The 18,954-nt window shown below is 47.2% G+C and overlaps 2 protein-coding genes and 1 long non-coding RNA gene across 3 annotated transcripts; all 3 read right to left on the minus strand.

Annotated features, from left to right (window-relative positions):
- Positions 1-6,786: 6,786 nt before the first annotated feature.
- On the minus strand, positions 6,787-8,017 carry LOC113930160. Its single transcript, XR_003522475.1, has 3 exons — positions 7,964-8,017; positions 7,368-7,447; positions 6,787-6,881 (listed from the first exon to the last, which is right to left on the minus strand). It is a non-coding gene; the product is annotated as an uncharacterized LOC113930160 (long non-coding RNA).
- Positions 8,018-12,392: 4,375 nt separating this feature from the next.
- On the minus strand, positions 12,393-14,757 carry MID1IP1 (MID1 interacting protein 1). Its single transcript, XM_027609283.1, has 2 exons — positions 14,538-14,757; positions 12,393-14,263 (listed from the first exon to the last, which is right to left on the minus strand). Exon 2 carries the CDS (start codon positions 13,992-13,994, stop codon positions 13,443-13,445), a length of 552 nt encoding a protein of 183 aa, XP_027465084.1. The 5' UTR covers positions 13,995-14,263; positions 14,538-14,757; the 3' UTR covers positions 12,393-13,442.
- LOC113931372 lies at positions 14,721-17,163 on the minus strand. The gene has a single exon (XM_027609282.2). It carries the CDS (start codon positions 15,446-15,448, stop codon positions 14,723-14,725), a length of 726 nt encoding a protein of 241 aa, XP_027465083.2. The 5' UTR covers positions 15,449-17,163; the 3' UTR covers positions 14,721-14,722.
- Between the last annotated feature and the right edge of the window lie 1,791 nt (positions 17,164-18,954).

Consider the following 18,954-nt stretch of genomic DNA (forward strand, 5'->3'; position numbering starts at 1 on the left):
CCATTTCCTCCTGTCACCCACGTAGGGACGAGCAGGAGCATATCCCTAAAGGTCTTTTCTCTATGGGAGATATTATAATATGTATATTTTGCCTACCCTGACTTTTAAAAGGTTTTGTGAATATGTCAAATTCCGGGAAATGATCTCCTGGTGTTTAATTTTTTTTTTTTTAACTCTTGTAACCCCTTGATCTTGCTGGTTTGTTAAAACGGATAAATTTATATATGCATTCCTTTCACAAAAAAGTTTACACCTCAGAAAATATATTACTGTAATTTATTGTCATTTTGAGTCCTTTCTGTCTCTTTAGCAAAGCTTCACTCACACTTGGGGCTATTTGTACAAGTCGCGCTAGATAATATCATGTGGCCAAAAAGCATTACCAGTGCCCTATGCTGAAATAAAAATGAAAATGGGAAATATGAGAAACTCGAAACATACATTCCACACCCAGGCCCAGCAGAACACCTCCAATGGGGTCACAAGAGCATCCCTGAACACGTCACCTTCATATTTCCTTTATACTAGAGAGAGAAATGACTCTCTTATTTAAGTCCTTGCCATTTCGGAAATTTCTCTTACATTGGTATCTGGGGAAAGAGCATTCCAAAAGAGAGGACAGCAAGAGGGAGGGGTCCAACGGCCGGAGCATGTCTTGCAAGTTGAAGGAGAATCAAAGTGGCTGGCATGTCTGGAACAGAGTGCACGAGGGGAAGAGGGTGAAATAAGGTCAGAGAAGTACTAGAGGCCATTCTGTGCAGAGTCGTGAAGGCTTTTGGAAAGATGGTGGCTTTTACGCTGAGAGTTATTAGGAGTCCTTGGGATGTTTGGATCAGAAGAGTGACATGATAGGAGCTCTGTTTCAATCGCATCCATCTGGCTACTGTAGACAGAGATAGGATAGATGCAGAGACACCTGCCAAGAAGCTACCTACTAATCCAGATGGGGTATCATAGTGGCTTGGGCCAGCACAGTCAGTAAAGGTGGTGAGAAGCGGTCAGGTAGTTGGTATTTTACGAAGACAGAGGCCAACCAGACTTCCTGACACACTGGATATGACATATGAGAGAAAGAGAAGAGTCAAGAGTACCTCCAACGTTTTGGGCCTGAGCAACTGGAGGGATGGAGTTCCCATCCGCTGAGCCGAGGAACGCTGTATGTAGCTAGGGCTGGCTTAGTAGTTGAGGTCTAAAACTGAAACCCTTCCTCCTAAAATCTACTCCTTTGCCTCTCATGCTTATCTTACAAACTCAATGCGGAACCACTTCATCCCAAAGGTCATCCCTGACTCCTCCCTCTCCATAAGCTTCAAAACATGCAACCACACCCTCTGCTTTCCACTTCTTAGATAATCTTCATCTGTCCACTTCTGTCCTCCACTGCCATTGCTTTATTGGAGGCCACCATCATCGGTCATCTGAATTCTTTTTTTTTATCTGATTTATGTTTGAGAGAGAGCATCAGCAGGGGAGAGGGGCAGAGGGAGAAGCAGGCTCCCCACTGAGCAGGGAGCCTGAAGCAGGACTTGATCTCAGGACCCGGGATCACAACCTGAGCCAAAGGCAGATGCTTAACCACTGAGCCACCCAGGCGCCTCCCCCCCCCGCTCCCCACCCCCCGCCCCGGTCATCTGAATTCTTGCAGGAGGCTCTGAAATGGCCATGAATCCACCCCAGATTGAACCATTCACTGGACTGCACCCTGAGGCTTCATCTGAAAGCACAAAACCCTCCTATGGCTTACCATTTCTTATTGTCCTCAGATAAAGTCCAAATGCTCAAGTGTGGGGGTTCTTTTAACTCTTTGTTTTGAAATAATTTCAACCTTACAGAAAGGTTGCAAGAATAGTTCAAAAGCTTTCCATGTACCCTTTACCCAGATACCCCATTTTACTTCTCTCTCTCTTTTCTGGATCATTTGAGAATAAATTGGAAACACAATGCCTCTCTCCCCCTAAACGCTTCAGGGTATATTTTCCTAGGAATGAGAATAACAACATATGACTGCAATGCAATAATCAGAATCAGAAAATTAACACGACTCTAAGACAGTATATAGACTTTATTTAAATTTTCCCAATTGAACAAATGATGTCCTTTATAACAAAAGAGATATAGTTGTAGATACAGATGTTGTCGACATTACTGGGCCAGGAGCTAGTCCCAGATCATATGCGGCGTTCAGTCATCCTGTTCCTTCAACCTCTTTTATTGTGGAGCAGTTCCTGCATCTTTGCCTGTTATGACCTTGACACTTGTGACGAGCATAAACCAGCTATTTTGTAGAATGTCCCTCAATGTGGATTTGTCTGGGGTTTCCTCACGGTTGGATGTGATTCGAGTATGTTGGACAAAATGATCGCAGAAGCAATGTGTCCTCCGTGCATCGTATCAGGAGGCAGATCCTAAGCATGCTTTAAAAATCTCTTCATAATATGACCTCTGCTTAAGTATCACCCTCATTTCTCACCCTCCATCCATCCCCACTGCCAGGCTCTCAGACATAGCCCCAGAGAATCCATCCCAGCTGCATTTCCCCTGGCAAATCCACACTGTTCCATCAGATCTCATTGTAGAGGCCGCTCTGTCCAAGGGACTGGTGCTCAACCCCAGGCCTGGGTAAGAGCCTCTCTTCTGAGCTCGCAGAATGCCGTGTACCCACCTATCATCACACTTATTAAGCTGTGTGGTAATTGCCTGTTTGTCTGTTTATTGGAGGGCAGGGACTGTGTAATGTTCACTAACATCACTTAGCACATAGCCCAACACCTGGCACATAGTAGGTGCCCAATATTTACCAAATGAAGCATCACTCCATGTAAACTTCCTCCTGCATGTTCCCAGGGCCCTGCTTAACTCCATTATCTCTCTCGGTGTTGCTGGATTGTTTACTACATTTGGTCTTTCCTGTTAGACTGGAAATTCCTGGAGACGCATCTGAGCTCTTGCCCTTGATTCCAGTGCACCTTAACCCAGAAGGAGGGAAAGAGAGAAGGAAGGGAGGGGGAAAGGGAGAGATTGGGCCTTTTGTTTTAGAACTTTTTTCCTTCTGAGTTTGTGTGGAGCAGGTGCAGACTGTTTTGGAGTCTCTCTCCCAGCTACTCCTCCCCCCACACCCCACTTCCTGTTTATTCTGCCTTCCAACACTGCACTGGGGAGGGGTGGGGGGTTGGGAAACATTCCATTTCCTTTATCTGCCTTCTCACTCCCTGTGGGCCCCAATTCAGGAATGATGGCTTTGAGGTTGAGTTTATGCTTTCAAAGTGTTTATGAGAGTTATTAACAAGAATCTAAAGCTTCTGGTGTGAATTCTCATCAGTGCATATACTAATAAGCAATGAAGTCAATGAAGGAAGAGAAAAGGAAACAAAAGGAAAGGGGCCTGGAAAAATCACAGATTAAATAGTCAGAATAGTCTAGAATGTGGTTGCATTGTTTTATAAAGCCTTAAAGAACAAATCAGGTAAAAGAAAAGTATCTGCTTCCCCAAGGGTTTCATTTTTATCCTTTCCCTGGCCAACATATTGAATTAACCACTAGCAAACACTTACTTCAGGATCGTTACAAGTTATGGTTTAATTGTTGTCATATCTTGAAGACTTGGCTTCCCTTATAACAGATTCTTCAAACCCTGGTTTCAGTATTAGGTAGGATTAGATTTGGCCATGAGCAACAGAAATGGCAGTGACTTAAACAAAATAGCACTTTATTTCTGGCTTTTGAGATCAAAGTTCAGAGGTAGGCCATCCATGATGAGCAGAAACCCAGGTCCCTTTCCCCCTACCCCGCTCTTCTAAACACAGTGCTGCCACCTTATTATCCAACATGGCTGCTGAAGCTCCAGCCAGCCCGAGTTGCTCCATTTCACGACAAGAAGAAGGGAACAAATGTACTCTCCCCTCCTTTAACAACACCTCCTAGAAGTCATATATGAAACTTAATGCTTTCAGCTCATTGGTTTGAACTCTGTCATGTGGTCACCTCTAGCTGCAAGGGAAGCAAGAGAATTATAGCTTTATTTGGGGTGACCAAGTTCCCAGCTAAAATTGGGAAAACAAGGAGAGAAAAGATACTAGGAGACAACAAGCAGTCTTTGAGACAAATCTACTCTTCTGTAAAATGAGAATAATATTATTACCTACTTCACAGGGCCTTTGTGAGGAAAAAAACAAGATTGTGCATGAGGTTGGCACCAGTCAGAGTAGTAACTGAGTGTGAGCCTAATGGCAGTTCGTTGCTATTACTTTTAATCCAGTGAGGTAGTATCCCCATTTTGCAGAAAAGACTCCAAGCCAGAACCCCAAAGAGCATTGATCAGATGATACTGCATGATTCCATTGATAGGAAGTTCCAGAGCAGACCAACTGGCAGATGAGGATAGAACTCAGGAGAGTGGTTGCCTAGGCTGTGGGGGAGGGGAGGATCAGAAAGGAACATGAGGGAACTTCATAGGGTGATGGGAACTCTGGGTACCTTTACTGAGGTATCAGTTACACGGGTGTGTGCATTTGTCAAAACTCAAACTAGGTACGGTACATTTTATTGCATGTAATTATATCTCAATAAAAAAACCAGAACTAATGATGAGGTGTGGGGCTGCAGGAATGAATGCTACATCTGAATGTCATAAAACAGTTCTAGAAGGGAAAGAAGTGAGAATCGAACAAATAAAAATGAAGAGAGCAAGAGCGCAAGATCTTAGCCACAAAATACATAATAAAGAAGGCTGCTAGATTTAAAGTAAGCCCTTTAAGTTCCCAGTGGCAGCGCCACGACTCCTGTCTGTTTATGCAGAGCTACCGTCACCAAGAGTAGAGCTGAAAAGAAAAATAAAGTCTCTTTCACAAAAGAAGGTGAAAAGAACCTTTCAGTACTGTTTTCAACAAGTTGTTGTGCTCGAAATTCTATATTCCAGCCGGCCCAAGACAGTGAATGCATTAAGTGTCAAGAGTCTAACCTTTTTGTTTTCTGGCCACATGCTAGAGGCCTGGTGTTTCCATTTCCTATTGCTTCTGGAGCAAATTCCAACAAACTTGGTGACATAAAAACAATGCAAAATTATTATCTTCCAGCTCTGGAAATCAGAAGTCTAAAACAGGTCTTGCTGGGCTAAAATCGAGGTGTTGGCAGGGCTGCATGCTTTCTGGAGGCTCTCGGGACAATCTGTTTCCTTGCCTTTTCCAGCTTCTAGAAGCTGCCTCTGATTTTTGGCTCATGACCCCTTTCTCCATCTCCAAAGCCAGCAGGGGCAAATTGCGACTTCCTCATGCTGCATCACTCTGACTCTGACTCTGACTCAGTCTCCTACTTCCATTTTTAAAGACCCTTGGGATTACATTGGCGCATCTGGATACTCCAGGATAATTTCTTCATCTGAAGGTCAGGTGATTAGCAGCCTTCGTTCCTGTTGCAACCTTTATTCCCCCCTTGCCACGGAAGGAGATATATCCACATGTTTGGATGATTAGGACACAACCATCTTTGGGGTTGTGCATGATTCTGCCTACCAAGCTGAGCTTTAACTGTAAAATGTTACCTCGGATCCTTCTTTTCTCCACACCAGCCATCAGAGGAATATTTCCAAAGGTTCTAGGTGTATTAGAACCTGTTACTCAGGCAAATGTGATAAAACAGACCCTGTCTTATATAATTACATTCGACTTCTTTTTAAAGATTTTATGTATTTGCGAGAGAGAGAGAGAATGAGCGGGGGAGGAGGGGTAGAGGGAGAGGGAGAAGCAGGCTCCCGCCGCAGGCTCCCGGCCGAGCAGGGACCCTGATGTGGGACTCGATCCCAGGACCCTGGGATCATGACCAGAGCCAAAGGCAGACGCCTAACCGACTGAGCCACCCAGACACCCTACATTCTCCTTTCAATTGCTTTCACTTAGTTCTATAATCTCCTGAAATTTGGATAAAGGTCTCTGCTCCGATTATCCATTATTGGGTAACACACCACACAGTGGCTTCAAAGAATGAAAATATTTTGTGTGCAAGTCTGGAAATTTGGACAGGACTCAATGGGGACAGCTTGTCGCTGCTCCACTCAGCGTCGGCCAGAGTGGCTCAAAGGCTGGGAGCTAGACTCAGTAGAAGGCCCGGTCATAGGGTTGGCAGTGAGATGCTGGCTGTGGGCGGTGACCTCGCTGAGGCCATCAGCTGGGACACCTGCATGTGACCTCTTCGCATGGCCCGGGCTTCATCGAAGCATTGCAACCGGGTTCCCAGGGCGAGCATCTCCAGAGACCATGTATCTCACACAACAGGAGGATGTGCTGCCCTTTGTGGCCTGGCCTTGGTAGTGAAGGCCACGTATATTTTAACCAGGCAGCCACAAAGCCCCACCTAAATTCAAGGTGAGGAGAGGGAGAGTCTACCAATTGCTGGAAGGTGACAAGGCGGTGGAAGGGCATTTAGGGCCAGAAAGAACATGGCACCCTTTGTTAGAAAATGCAGTTTGCCACAGCTTCTCTGCCACGTTTCCATTTCTTCTCTTCGTTTAAAGTCTCTTCTTCCTTTTATTCGATTTGTCCCCCTTACATAATGCCCCTTTTGGGGGCGCCTGGGTGGTACAGTCAGTTAAGCATCTGCCTTCGGCTCAGGTCATGATCCCAGGGTCCTGGGATCAAGCTCCACATCAGGCTCCCTGCTCAGCGGGGAGTCTGCTTCTCCTTCTCCCCTCTCCCACTCCCCCTGCTTGTGTTCCCTCTCTCGCTGTGTCTCTCTCTGTCAAATAAATAAATAAAATATTAAAAAAAAAGAAGAAGAAGAAGAGGAGGATTACTTCCCTGCTCCTCAGGTTTCCAGTGGGTGGGAGTGTCCCGAAACACACTTTGTCTTTCTCCATCACGGCCCTTATCACGCCGACCCAGGGGTGACATCTGGTAAATTCGGAAAGACGAAATTCGGCAGCTTGTCTCAGCACCTCCCTTTTTCTCCTTGAGGCTAAACTGGCTCCAGGGAGTAGGCCTTTTCCTCTGCTCCCAAATGCACTGGTTGGAAAGGGCTGCGGGTGTCGAGATTCCTCCCAGCCCCCAACACTTGGGTGAAACATCTAAATTTCTGGCACTTTCCCTCCAAACATTTAAGCTATGAAGGAACTGTCAGCAAGTACTTATCACAACAGAAGCTAAATTGTACCCTCAAAGCATCGATGAGTTACAAGGTGCAATGTCAATTAGATGTCACAAAATACTACACCTTGTTTTGAATGACCAAAACACACTAACTACGCTCCTCGCATTCTGCACATACTTCGGCCGCTATGGTACACATACGTGTTCTTTCACAACGCACACGTTTCATTAACAAAATAGCAGGGCTTAAAATTAACATCACATTGTGAAAAACCGGAAAATTTTAAATACCTTGGTCAGAACCAACAATGCGGTACTTTCATTTTCATCTTTGCTTGACTACCAAACAGGAAATCTCCTCAATTAGATGTCTGCTCAGAAGAAGAAGAAGAAGAAAAAGGGGAAAAAAAAAAAGCCATTATCCAAGGACTCAGCAAGTTCTGTCAGGTATTTCAACATGGTGGAAGAGTAGTCAGGTTTTAATTGGCCCTATTGAGCTCACCCACAAGCTACAACATTCTTTACCTCAGCAGTGTGGTATTCAAAAGGAAAAAAAAAACTACAAAGTTAGCTCCTACCTTTGAAAACATCAAATGAATCATGTTCGGTTTCATCCTGTTAACTGAATGCTCGTTGATAAAAGTGCACATATCAACAGTAGTAAGACTGGTATTCAAAAGTAAAAGAAGAGTCTCGAAAACGCCCCACCCCCAACATTGTTTATTTAGCTAAAATAAAGAACTGGGCTCTGTGTTTTGCTAGTATTTTCTCGGTCTTATCTGCTGTTTTGGAAAGCACTTTCTCTAGACAGCTCAAGGTCAGAAAGTTACCTTCAATGACCCGGTCTCAACTAAATGATAAAAACTTTCTCCAATCAAAATTCTTACCAGTTCGGAGTTTTTGAAGGTAGATAGGTTTTAAAACTGCTAGGCAAAGCATTCTGAAACAATAGACAAAGAAGTAATAAAAATAGAAGAAAAATTATGGGAAGGTACAAAAAAAAAGCAAAACAAAAACGTTCCTCTTAATATAGAGAATGCCAAAACAGGAAGGACTGATGAGACAGTTGTGGTTTTAGCGGGCCTTGTTTAGACCGATGCACACAACTATTAGTTTTGTGCTTTAACTTGACCAAGACTTTTGACACTAACAAGAAAACAGCCAACTCAGTAATTAAAACAACAACAACAACAACAACAGCAACAAATAGATGAAAGAAAATTCGAGGGGGCGAAATCTGCGTGGTTTTACGGAAGGCAGAAGGCGTATCAGTTTGGGTATTTGCTATAATCACCTCCATTCAAGCCCTGAATAGCAAGCAGCTGGAAAAGCTCTGTGTACAGATGTGGTTTTCCTTCTCCTTAACCAACATTTCATTAATTAAATAACATTCTTTCAGTGGAGCAGGGAGGCTCCTGAGGAATGTGGGAAACACAAAGGAAAATGCTAGAATCCTCATTTGCCAATGCTGGAAGAGATCTTAAGGCTTGAGCTGCTTTCACCTCTTAATTTCCTTTCTGCAGACTTTCAAACCCTTTGTCCCTCCTGAAACCCAGAGGGGACCTCCCATCTCCACTCCATCCCCTTATCTTCTTCCCCAAGCTCCATCTCTGGACAACCCAGTTTGCATCCAAGCCCTGTCCACCATCCAAGCATGTCCACCACCGGGAGAATAAACTCAGGGCCAATGTCTAGGAAGTCCCCTGAAGGGGGTGAGAGACATTTGGACAAGGAACTCTGGGAATCCAGGTACCCAAGTGTGGTCTAGAAGTAGGGGCACAAGCTCTGGGCATTCCCTTGGCTCTGAGGACTCCTTGCCCCGGGGGAGTCACAAGGCCTTACAGGAATCATGGGGGACCCTCGAAAGTGGGGGACCCAGGAAAGGAGCCCTCGTTGCATAAGGCAAAGAATGGTATTGGCTTCCAGATACAGAAATGGTTATTGGTAATAGACGATCATTATCTCCACCACTTACCAGAAAGTTCTACACAGTTCCAAATGAACTAACTGGAGATGTAATAAAGTGTTTAGAGGAACTCAAGAACACCCGTCAAATTTCCCTGAGTTACTAAAAAAAAAAAAAAAAATTCGGACCTGACCTTAAAAGAAAAAATAAATAACTTTAAATTTAAATTATCTTGCTAATTAAAGCAATTTAGCCTCGATCAGAAACTACATAAAGCTTGAAATTTTATTTTATTTTTAAGCTTGAAATTTAAAAAAGACTAATAATGAATGTTAAGAGACCAATCCAATAGTCTACATGCTTAAAGTTTTCGTGAACCTCTGGTCCAGATTTTTTTTATCTGTTGGGGGTAAAAATCGCCTCTAAATTTTTAGAGAAAACATCCCCTCTGTCATTATTTCATTCAAAACTCTTCCAAATAAATCAAACAAGGATGTAATGATTGGTATCAATGTACTAGACGTCCCATAAAAAAGATAGTTTCCTTTAGAAAAAGGTAGACTCTAAGATTTGAGGCCTCAGTCCACCAGAACTGTGTCCAATTTGCAAGGAGAACCAGAGACTAAGGGGGAGAAGGCGGGGGGGGGGGGGGGAGGCAGAGGGGAGACACGATGCCCCAGTGAATTTTGTTTGGCAACTACAAATAAGGGGAATCTATGGGGCATATGCAAACGACAATAACTTTCATTTTTTTAAAAAATTGTTAACAGTGGGCTAGTTTTCAAGTCGGTCCAAACAATAATAATCCCAGCTGCTTTCTAACAATTGAGTTCAGGTTCAGAGAAAGAGTAAATGAGGCCAGACCACTAAGGAACACTGTGTAAATGTACAACATGAAAAACCCCATGTGAGCAAAGCAGAAAGCTGGTTTTTAGAGGCAAAAGCAGCCCTTCTCAAAGGCTTCGGTGTGCAGTTTTGATGTAGAAAATCGCATCAAATGTAAATATCTGGAGGGTAATCAATTCCATTCTAAGCTGTTCCGTTTTGCCTGGTTCATCTAGCCGTGCCTTCCCTTTGGTCACAAGCCTCCACGGAGATGGGCACCTTCAGGCACCCATGAGCTCTTTGACACAACCTTAGGAGCTCTTTGAGGGAGGTGCCACCCAGTCTTTGCAACTTTTAAAATCTGTCCAGTACTTTGAGCTTCCTCAGGAAAGACCTTCTGAAAATAGTCACTCATCCCTTTACCTCTGATTTTAAGCCAAATTTTAAATAACATGAGAAGTTTGACCAGGTCGGTCTGAAAGGTCTACACAGCTCCAAATGAACTAACTGGAGTTGTAATAAAGTGTTTAGAGGAACTCAAGAACAGCCTTCTATAATTTCCTTGAGTTACTTAAAAAAAAAAAAAAAGAAAAAAAATCGGACCCGACCTTAAAAGAAAAAAATAAATAACTTTAAGTTTAAATTATCTCATTAATTAAAGCAATGTAGCCTCGAACAGAAATTACATAAAGCTTGAAATTTTATTTTATTTTTAAGCTTGAAATTTTGAAGACTAATAATTAATTTTAAGAGACCAATCCAAGAGTCCACATGTTTAAAGTTTTCATGATTTGCCCTTGTTTTGTCTCATAAACTGATCTTGAATAAAACAGTAGTCACTATCTGTGGGCTAGTACTTTGGGGGGCTGGGAAACCTCACTGGTTCATAAAAAAAAAAAAAACCCAATCCTCTTTAACAGTGCTTGTTATTACTCCTAGGTCAGAATCATTATTTATGTATAAAAATAACCTTACATGAAGGAATGTTTCCCAAAATGCAGTTAAAATTGGTAACCATGTACAGTTTAGGTTTTGCTATCTGTATTCTGTATACCACAAGAACATCCTGAAAACAGCTTGCAGTTAGCATCTCCTAAAACTCCTGCAAATTATCTGCTCAAACTATGACTTTTTGCTTTTGAGTTCAGGTTCTCCCTTGAGATTTTGAGGATGGAAATAGTTGAGCTGCTGTTTCAAGGATGTAACTGAAATTATGCATTCCATGCTTCATATGTTCCTGGAGAGAGGCAAGGGGGTCAACGGAGACATGAACCAACATTTAGAGCAAGAGAGAAACCTGTAAGGCCCCTTTTCAGTAGTGCCTGAAGAAACTCCCAAGCATCATTCTATATATGTCAGCTCATGTAATCCTCACTGCAACTCCACGAAGAAAGCATTGTAGTTATTATGCCTACTTTCAAATGTGGCAACAAGCGTGGATGGTTGAATACTCCTAGTTAGTAAGTCGTAACAAGAGGATTTGAACACACCACTTTCTGGCTCCAAAGTCTTGGTGTTTCTTTCCACCGCGTGGCCTCTGCAGTTTCCCTTCTTTGTTGTTTACACTTTGATATTTTAAAGGGAATACAAAGCAAGAGGCTGTATACCTTACTTTTGGTGTTGTTCTCCTTATCTTTATATATCAATGATTAACTTTCTCTGGCAAAGGCAGGCACCCCAGTCTTGACACTTCCCCATTTTTTCACTGCTGCTAAAAGCTGATAATAGACTTGAGCTGCCCACACCACCAAAAAACGTTTTGCTTTTAATTTATTTTATTTTTGGGACTGCAAAATTATATGTATTTTAAATTCAAGCTCTAGGAGCTGAGAGATGTGTCATGACTTCAAGATTAAAAACTGAAGTTGATCCAACACTACTTCCCCCTAAACAAATAATGAAAGAAAGAAAATGCAAAGCACCCTCCCAGGAAAGCATCCTAATGGCATCTAAGGAGTGTTCCCAAGGGCCCTGCTACAGCTTGGCTCCAATCTGCCGTCCACAGGTGCTGCTGTCCACAGGTGCACGCTGGCTTACCGAAAAACCGGAAGCATTGCTGGGCACTGCTTAACAAAACTTAGCAGTTCCCTGGGAACTAGGGAAAGAGGCCCCGGCACACATTATAACACGTTTCAGTATCTCCTAAGATCCACCTGAGAGTCTTGTAAGTAAAGACCTGCAAGGCGCATGCACCTGTATTAGCCGGAGTTTCTTTTCTGATTTTTCACTTCTCAGTAGCCAAGTGAAATTTCTGCCCCTAAAATGAGTTTTTCTGCCTCAAAAAACACTTCAGTGTGTGCTTGGGCTTCTTAAAAAGTTCAGAATGTTAATCAAGCACTGTGAAAACCTGGCCAAGGGGGTTGAAAAATATATGTACCTTCCCAGATGACTTTGGTTATCTACGAATTTTTGTTGAGGTGTGTGGGCCTACCGGGTACTGACTTACTAATAAAAAGCTTGGTAGTGAATCTCGTTGGTAGCTACATCCCAAACAAACCCGGATCCTTATGGAGATGATTATCCACCACTTTGAAATACCAGAGAGAAAATAACATTTTCTTTTGCTAAAAAAATAAATAAATAAATAAAGAGCAATTGAATTTATTTTTATTTCACTTAGCTAGGCCATTCATGGACAGATTAAAAAGCAACAAACTTTTGCCGAGTCTCGTTAACACATTTGCTTTTTTTTAATTTTAGAATATAGTCTACATCTGGATTAAAAAAGTTTTAAATAAATTTAAGACATAGGACACACAGTGGAACCCTTCATCATTCTATGTACACCACGGATAGAATGTCAGTTGGTTCCATTTCGGATAAGTCCACTTTCTCATAATAACATTATTATTTTCACTGGCTGAGTGGCAAGCTTCGTACGAGCTGGCACGGCGCCAGCTTCCACACACTGGGGTGGGGGCGGGGAGGGCGTGAAAGGGCTGGGGTAGAGGTGCCACAGGACAACTACACAGTGTAACAGAAAATCATTAATCTCATAGTACCGGTTACCGACAGACAGTGCTGTTTGTGCGCTTATCACAATGGAATCGACGAAGTTTCAGAGCAAGGAAGGGATTGGAAATACTTTAAGACAGGGCCACTGTTACAAAAAGAAATAGTGCAAACAGGAAAACTGATGCAATCCTAGCAACGCTGCGGCCTCCACCAGCCCAATGGCAGGACGGTAGGAGGCTGCGCGCCCCGCCTTTCCCAGCGCCCAGCTCTGGGCGCCGCTCCCAAGTGTGGCAACCCAGCGCCGCGCCCCGGCATGGCCCCTTCTCGACTCATCTCCTCCAGAAAGAACAGAAAAGAAACTCCAGGAAAGGCACAGGCTGAATGCAGGGCGTCAGCCCAGTCCCATTCCCACCCTCGTAGAACACAGCCCCCCCCTCCACTGCGGGAGAGGGGGAGGAGGCCCCAACCCTGACTCCCGCCACCACTTTCCTCTGTTCTTCGCAAAGAGGCCCCTTCCTCCAGGCAGCCCCGCCGCGCCCCCTGCACGTACGCAGCCCCCCCCAACTTTGCAGTCCGCCCATCGCCCATCGCGCCCTACAGCCAGAAAGAAAATAGCTTTGAGGGAAAGAAGGTGAGAGATGGGGCCAGGAAGGGTGCTGGGCAGCCGCGGGCGTCCCGCCTCAGTGGCCCCAATTGCTGAAGCCGATCTCCTGCTTGTATCTGTTGGTGAGGATGTTGGCTTTACGCGTGAGTTTGGAGAGCACAGTGTGCAGCCCGCGCAGGTGGTAGTGGAACTGCTGTTCCAGGTCCTCCTCGCCGGCTTCCGCGCCCTCTAGGTGGCTCAGGTCCACCAGGATGTCCTTGGACTTCCAGGCGTTGCCCTCCTCGCTCCCCGCCGGCGGCGGCGGCTGGTGCAGGACCCCCCACTCGATGTCGTTGCGGATGGACTTGAGCAGCACGTAGTGGCTGTACATGTCCCGGGAAGGCGCGAAAAAGCTGCCGTTGGCGCTGCCCGGGCCGGGGGCCGGGGTCGTGCGCTCCTCCAGGCAGCCGCCACTGCCGCCCACCCCCACGCCGACGTCGTTGTCCAGCCCGGGCTCGGCCAGGGGCACGTCGCGCAGCAGGCTGGGCACCATCACCGTCTGGTCCATGTTGTTCACCGCGCCGATGAAGCGGTTCATGGCGTTAAAGAGCGAGTGCTTCTGGTTGTAGGTGTCGCAGATCTGCATCATGGTGGCCGCGCGGGCGCCGGGGCACCAGGACGCAGGGGCACGGGGTGGCCGGCTGGGGCGACGGGCTGCCCGCCCTCACGCGCTCTCCGAGGCCCGCGCTGGGGGCCTGGCTAGAGCCGGAGCGCCGGGATTCCCGGCTCCTGCTCCGCCCTCTCCAACTCTCGTCTCGCTCGCGGCCGGGCCCTGCGGGACCCGCGGCTGCTCAGAGCTTGGGCGCCCGGAAGCTCGCGATGGCGGCGCGTGGTCCGCGGGGTCGAGCCCGGGCCTGCCTGGGGGGACGGGAACGAAAGCGATTACTCACACGGCGGGGGTGTCCGGCGGCCCCGCCCGCGCACAGCGCCCTCGCCGGTGCCGACTCCCCCGGGACGGCGACCCGCGGGCTCCCGCAACCCTGCGCTTCCCCCCGCAGCCCCGCGGTCCCACCTCCTCGCCCGCCGAGGCCGCGGAGAGAAGGAAGGGGTGCTCCCCGCCCCCGTCTCCCTCGGAAAAGCCTGAGTCCCAGCACCCATGCTGACCGGGCAGAGATGGGGCGGGGGCACTCACCTCCTGCTGCGCCTCGAGGTCCCCTGCTGCTGGGTAGGTCAGCGTTCCCGCTGCTGGCGGCGGCTGCCTGCGGGCGCTGCTGCGGTCAGTGGCCGGACTGTGACTGCGGGCGGCTGGGGTGGCGTCGGCCCCCTACCCATCCCAGGTGCTCAATTTATAGAGCCCCGGAAAGGTGTCGCCGGCGCTCAAGGGCCACCCCCGGTGTCTCCTCCTCCCGCCTCCCCGGCAGCGCCAAGATAAAAGGCCCAGGCCGGGATGACCGCGAGTAACACTCTCCTGGCCCCTTCTACAGCGAGGGCGGGGCGCGCCGGGCCAGCTCCGCCTCTCGCCTGATACCCGGGCGGAGGGAGGGCGCCCTGGCCGGGCCGCCCCGGGCCCCGCAGGGCAGGGCAGGGCAGAGGAGGGAGGGAGCAGCCGCACCCCGCCAGCCCCGAGAGCAGAGCAGGCCAGTTGGGGGAGGGCCGGACACTGAGCGGGCAAAGATGCCGGCGTCCGGACCGGCCAGAGGGCGGGCTGGCCTGCTGGTTTGGGTGGGCCAGGCACACGCTCCCGGAGTGGGATGACCGAAATGCACCCTGGTTGCAAACGGAGCCCCCAACCCTGAATCGATAGTGCCGTGGCGCAGAAACTACGAACTCGTTTATTATTAGCCGTCGGGGAAAAGGGACCAGCAGCAGCCGCAACTCCGTATCAGGGCTCTTACGTAAGAAGGGTGGCTGGGCATGCCTGGTGCACGTGGACGCGTGGTGTTCCCGCCGTGGCCCTGAGCTTGGCCAGCTGCTGGGGGAGGGGAGCCTCGGAGCCTTTTGCCTCCATCCAGGCCGGGTCTTTCTCAATCTTTTCTGTAACAGCTGCTGCCAGGGATGAAGAGCAACCCACCGTCTGATCTGCGCGTTTTCCCAAGAGATCATATGTGCCAATGGGGAGAAGTAGCCAAATTCCTGACTTTTGTCCAAGTCCCGCTACTCAGAGATGCTGCTGAGCCCTGGCCATGTGGCCTTTCGGCTGCCAAAGGGCCAGGAGAGGGTGACTGTAGTTAGGCCCGGTGTTGGGTGTCTTTCATCATTTAACAGAAAAGCTGGGAGGCATGCAGTAATTTTTTTTTTTTTTTTTTTTTTTTTTTTTGGTGGTGGTGGGGGGTGGAGTTTGAAATGTTCCTTTCCAAAGATAGTTCTTAAAACACAGGGTCATTGAATAGGGCCAAAGTCATGTACTGAATCTTTGAATTTAATTTTTAAGAGCGTGGCACCTTAAATTTCACTTTGGGACTCCAGACCACAGCCTGCTTTCATTTATTTTTGTTTCACCATCTCACTTCCCTTGTCATGTCCCTTCACTGGCCCATCTTCTCCAACAGTACTACAGATAACTCAATAAGACTCAAGTTTCTAATTTTAAATTGCTTTTCCCTAAAACCTTTCAGGGGTGCTTTTACTATAGTGTCTTCTCACAGGATAAAAAAGTGCCAAAAGAAGAGAGAGACACCTAATAAAGGAGTTTATTTCTTTCCCTCTTTCTTTCACTTCAACGGTGTATATTTAAATTTTTTCCACAGCAAACAATCAGACTTGGTGCAATGAGGACTGACCTGTGGACCTCTGGAGACAGAGTCTAGCCTGGGGACCTCCAGTTCCAGGCCTTTTTAGCTCTGCAAGATCATAGCCCATGTTTTCCTATTGATAAAACTGGGATAATGCTATCTGCTCACCTATCAGTCTTTGGGGGATCAATGGAAAGAAGAATGTTGGACAAAGTATCATTATATGAATTTGAAGCATGAAGATAATCTCATCCTCCCATTTGCACCCATAGAGACTTAGAAACTTTCCCACAGTCAGTTTCCTTATAAATAAAATGGAGCTTCTCCCAGGGGCTATACCCAATTTTGGTTAAGGTTAAATAAGATAGTGGATGTAAGAATTATGTAAATTAGAAGCTACTTTCCAAAGATTAATTGTACTTACTGAAGGACCTCATCATAGCCAAGAGGTGTTTATGTGAAGAATCAGAAACTTTAAAAACGCGTAAATGTGCTATGATGAGCCACAGACCCTTTCCCCTAGTGCTTAGGCAGCAGTGGAGTACAAAAGCGGTCCAGATCGATTTTAAATCTTTACAACCAATGAGACACAAAGAGCATTGCAAGAGGACAACTCGAGAAAAACACACATCCAGTTTCCAGTAGGTGATCCTCCCGTTAATTAAAACATATTTGTCCCGCATTACAGATCCTCTTGATATTTTAAGTACGTATGCCTCTGGATGAAAACTTGGTATTCAGATTGAGTTAATTAAAAGCTGGAATCCCGCCTCTTTTTGTCTTCGTCCCAGTTCCAACAAGGTGTGATAACTCGCAGAAAACGGAACTCCAAGGGATCTAGCAAAGGGATCCCAGCAAAAAGGCCCAGGTTGGAAGAAAGCTCCTAAAGCCTTCTTTTTGGCCTCCACCCACCCCCCCCCCATCCGATTCCTTCCTTCCTCTGGTCTCGAGGTCCCTCTCCATTCTCCAGTTCTTGATTCCGATCCCTGTTCTTTCACATTTCTTAAATACTTTAAGAGAGAGATGGCTCGTGCACCTGCCTGCAAAACTTCCCAACCCGGGCCTCCTCAGCTCCCGGGTGCCAGCGCAACAACTCACGCCCACCGAGTAACTCCGGAACGAAAAAGTCCCCGGGGCCAGTGCTCCGGGCCCTTCGAATCACCCCACCACCGCCCCTCCAGCTTCAGCCAATCAGGTGCCGTCTGAGAATGTTATGCAAATAAGCCTTCGCGCCCCAGCCAGTCAGAAGCCACAGCCCCCTCCCCCCAGAGTCCTCTTTCACCCCAGCCGCGCCGAACTGGCGGCCGCGTCCCTGGCAACTGGCGCGCAGTCAATTTTCCCTCACTCGCTGCTGGGAAAAAAAAAAAAAATGGTTCCCTGGGGTCACTTGGGAAGGGAGCGGGGCGGGCCCTGGCCTGGCCCAAGGCGGCCAGCCTCTCTGGTTGCCCCAGGCACTCTCCCAAGTCGAGATCTGGAACTGGCTGGAGATGCTGAGCCACCTGCCCAGGCTTCATTTTGCCTCCGGAAAACAAAGTAAGTCGTCCGGGAGCAAACAACTTTTGAGTACTTAGTGTAGGCCAACAAGCTCAAGGCTAGGGGCCCCTGGGCCTCTGCTTCCTCTCCAAGACGCTGAAGTCTGTAAAAGCTTTGTCTGGGGTCTGGCGCCCACCCCAGCTTCTTGGTCCACAGCTCCGACTCTGGAGCTCTGAAGTTCCGGTTCTTAATTCGCACTTTACCTCCTAACCTCAGCAACCAGGAAATCATGCGTTGCTGGCCCGTTTCCCACAAAGTGTCCACAAATTACCCCTTCCACTGTGTCCTTTGAAGAGTTGGGAATGGTGGCATTTTAAATGGCCAGAAATCCGTAAACAAAAGAGAGAGCAAGAGTCAACTAGGCAAAGAGAAGGCAGATTGGAGAAGAGGTTCAGCCTAGAGTTCTAGAGCAGGTGGTGTAATTGATTGTAAGGCTAGAAACCAGCCCAAGCCAAGGTAGTGGAGATTCTGGTTTACTCTGAGGCAGAACTTAGAAGGAACCACTTCATGCAAAGTGTCCAAGAAACAGGACAATCATACTCTTGTTCAAGGGCATGTCCTCCCACTGTCCACTTACACTGAAATCACTCCCAACATCCCCACCAAGTAGTCACCCTGGCCCACATGCTTGTCATTTCCATCCCCCCGTACTAGTTGTCCCTCGTTGGAGCCCTCCTGGAGGCCACGCCACACACCATCCCATATCTGAAGGGAAACGCTGTCTCCCTTGAATCTTCTTCCAGCCATCTACCCCCAGTTGCTACCGTGGCTCTTCAGGTTCGCTTCTGAGGTGCTCATCCATGCCGGTCAGTCTCTGCAAGTAGCTCTGGTGTGCTTGTAAGTGTGCCACCTGGAATTCATCCCAAGCACCATCTCCTAGGACTAAACGGAGTGGCGGGGCCACCTATTTTATTGTCAGTGGTAACTTTCTAGGTCGTCTCTATTGCACATAAGTGCTTGGAACTTAGACATGCTAATGCATTTGAACTTTACAACAACCCTGAGAAGAAAGTAAGGATCAGAGAGTTTAAGTGACCAAAGTAACAGGACTGGGATTTGACCTACTTCTCTGCTGCCAGAACTAATGTTCCTTCTACACTATCCAACAAATACCTATTTCCTTACAATGCCGCCTAACATTTAATGGACTTCTTTTTTTAAAATATTTTATTTATTTATTCATAAGAGACAGAGAGAGAGAGAGAGAGAGAGAGAGGCAGAGGGAGAAGCAGGCTCCCTGCTGATCAGGGAGCTCGATGCGGGACTCCATCCCAGGACCTGGGATCATGACCTGAGCCGAAGGCAGACGCTTAACCATCTGAGCCACCCAGGTGCCCTAATGGA

Source organism: Zalophus californianus, chromosome X, assembly GCF_009762305.2.
Source record: "Zalophus californianus isolate mZalCal1 chromosome X, mZalCal1.pri.v2, whole genome shotgun sequence".
Lineage (NCBI taxonomy): Eukaryota > Metazoa > Chordata > Mammalia > Carnivora > Otariidae > Zalophus > Zalophus californianus.

Bases quoted from the DNA above. Each gene is read 5' to 3' on its own strand.
- LOC113931372 (XM_027609282.2), bottom strand. From the start codon at position 15,448: ATGATCTCTTGGGAAAACGCGCAGATCAGACGGTGGGTTGCTCTTCAT.
- MID1IP1 (XM_027609283.1), bottom strand. From the start codon at position 13,994: ATGATGCAGATCTGCGACACCTACAACCAGAAGCACTCGCTCTTTAAC.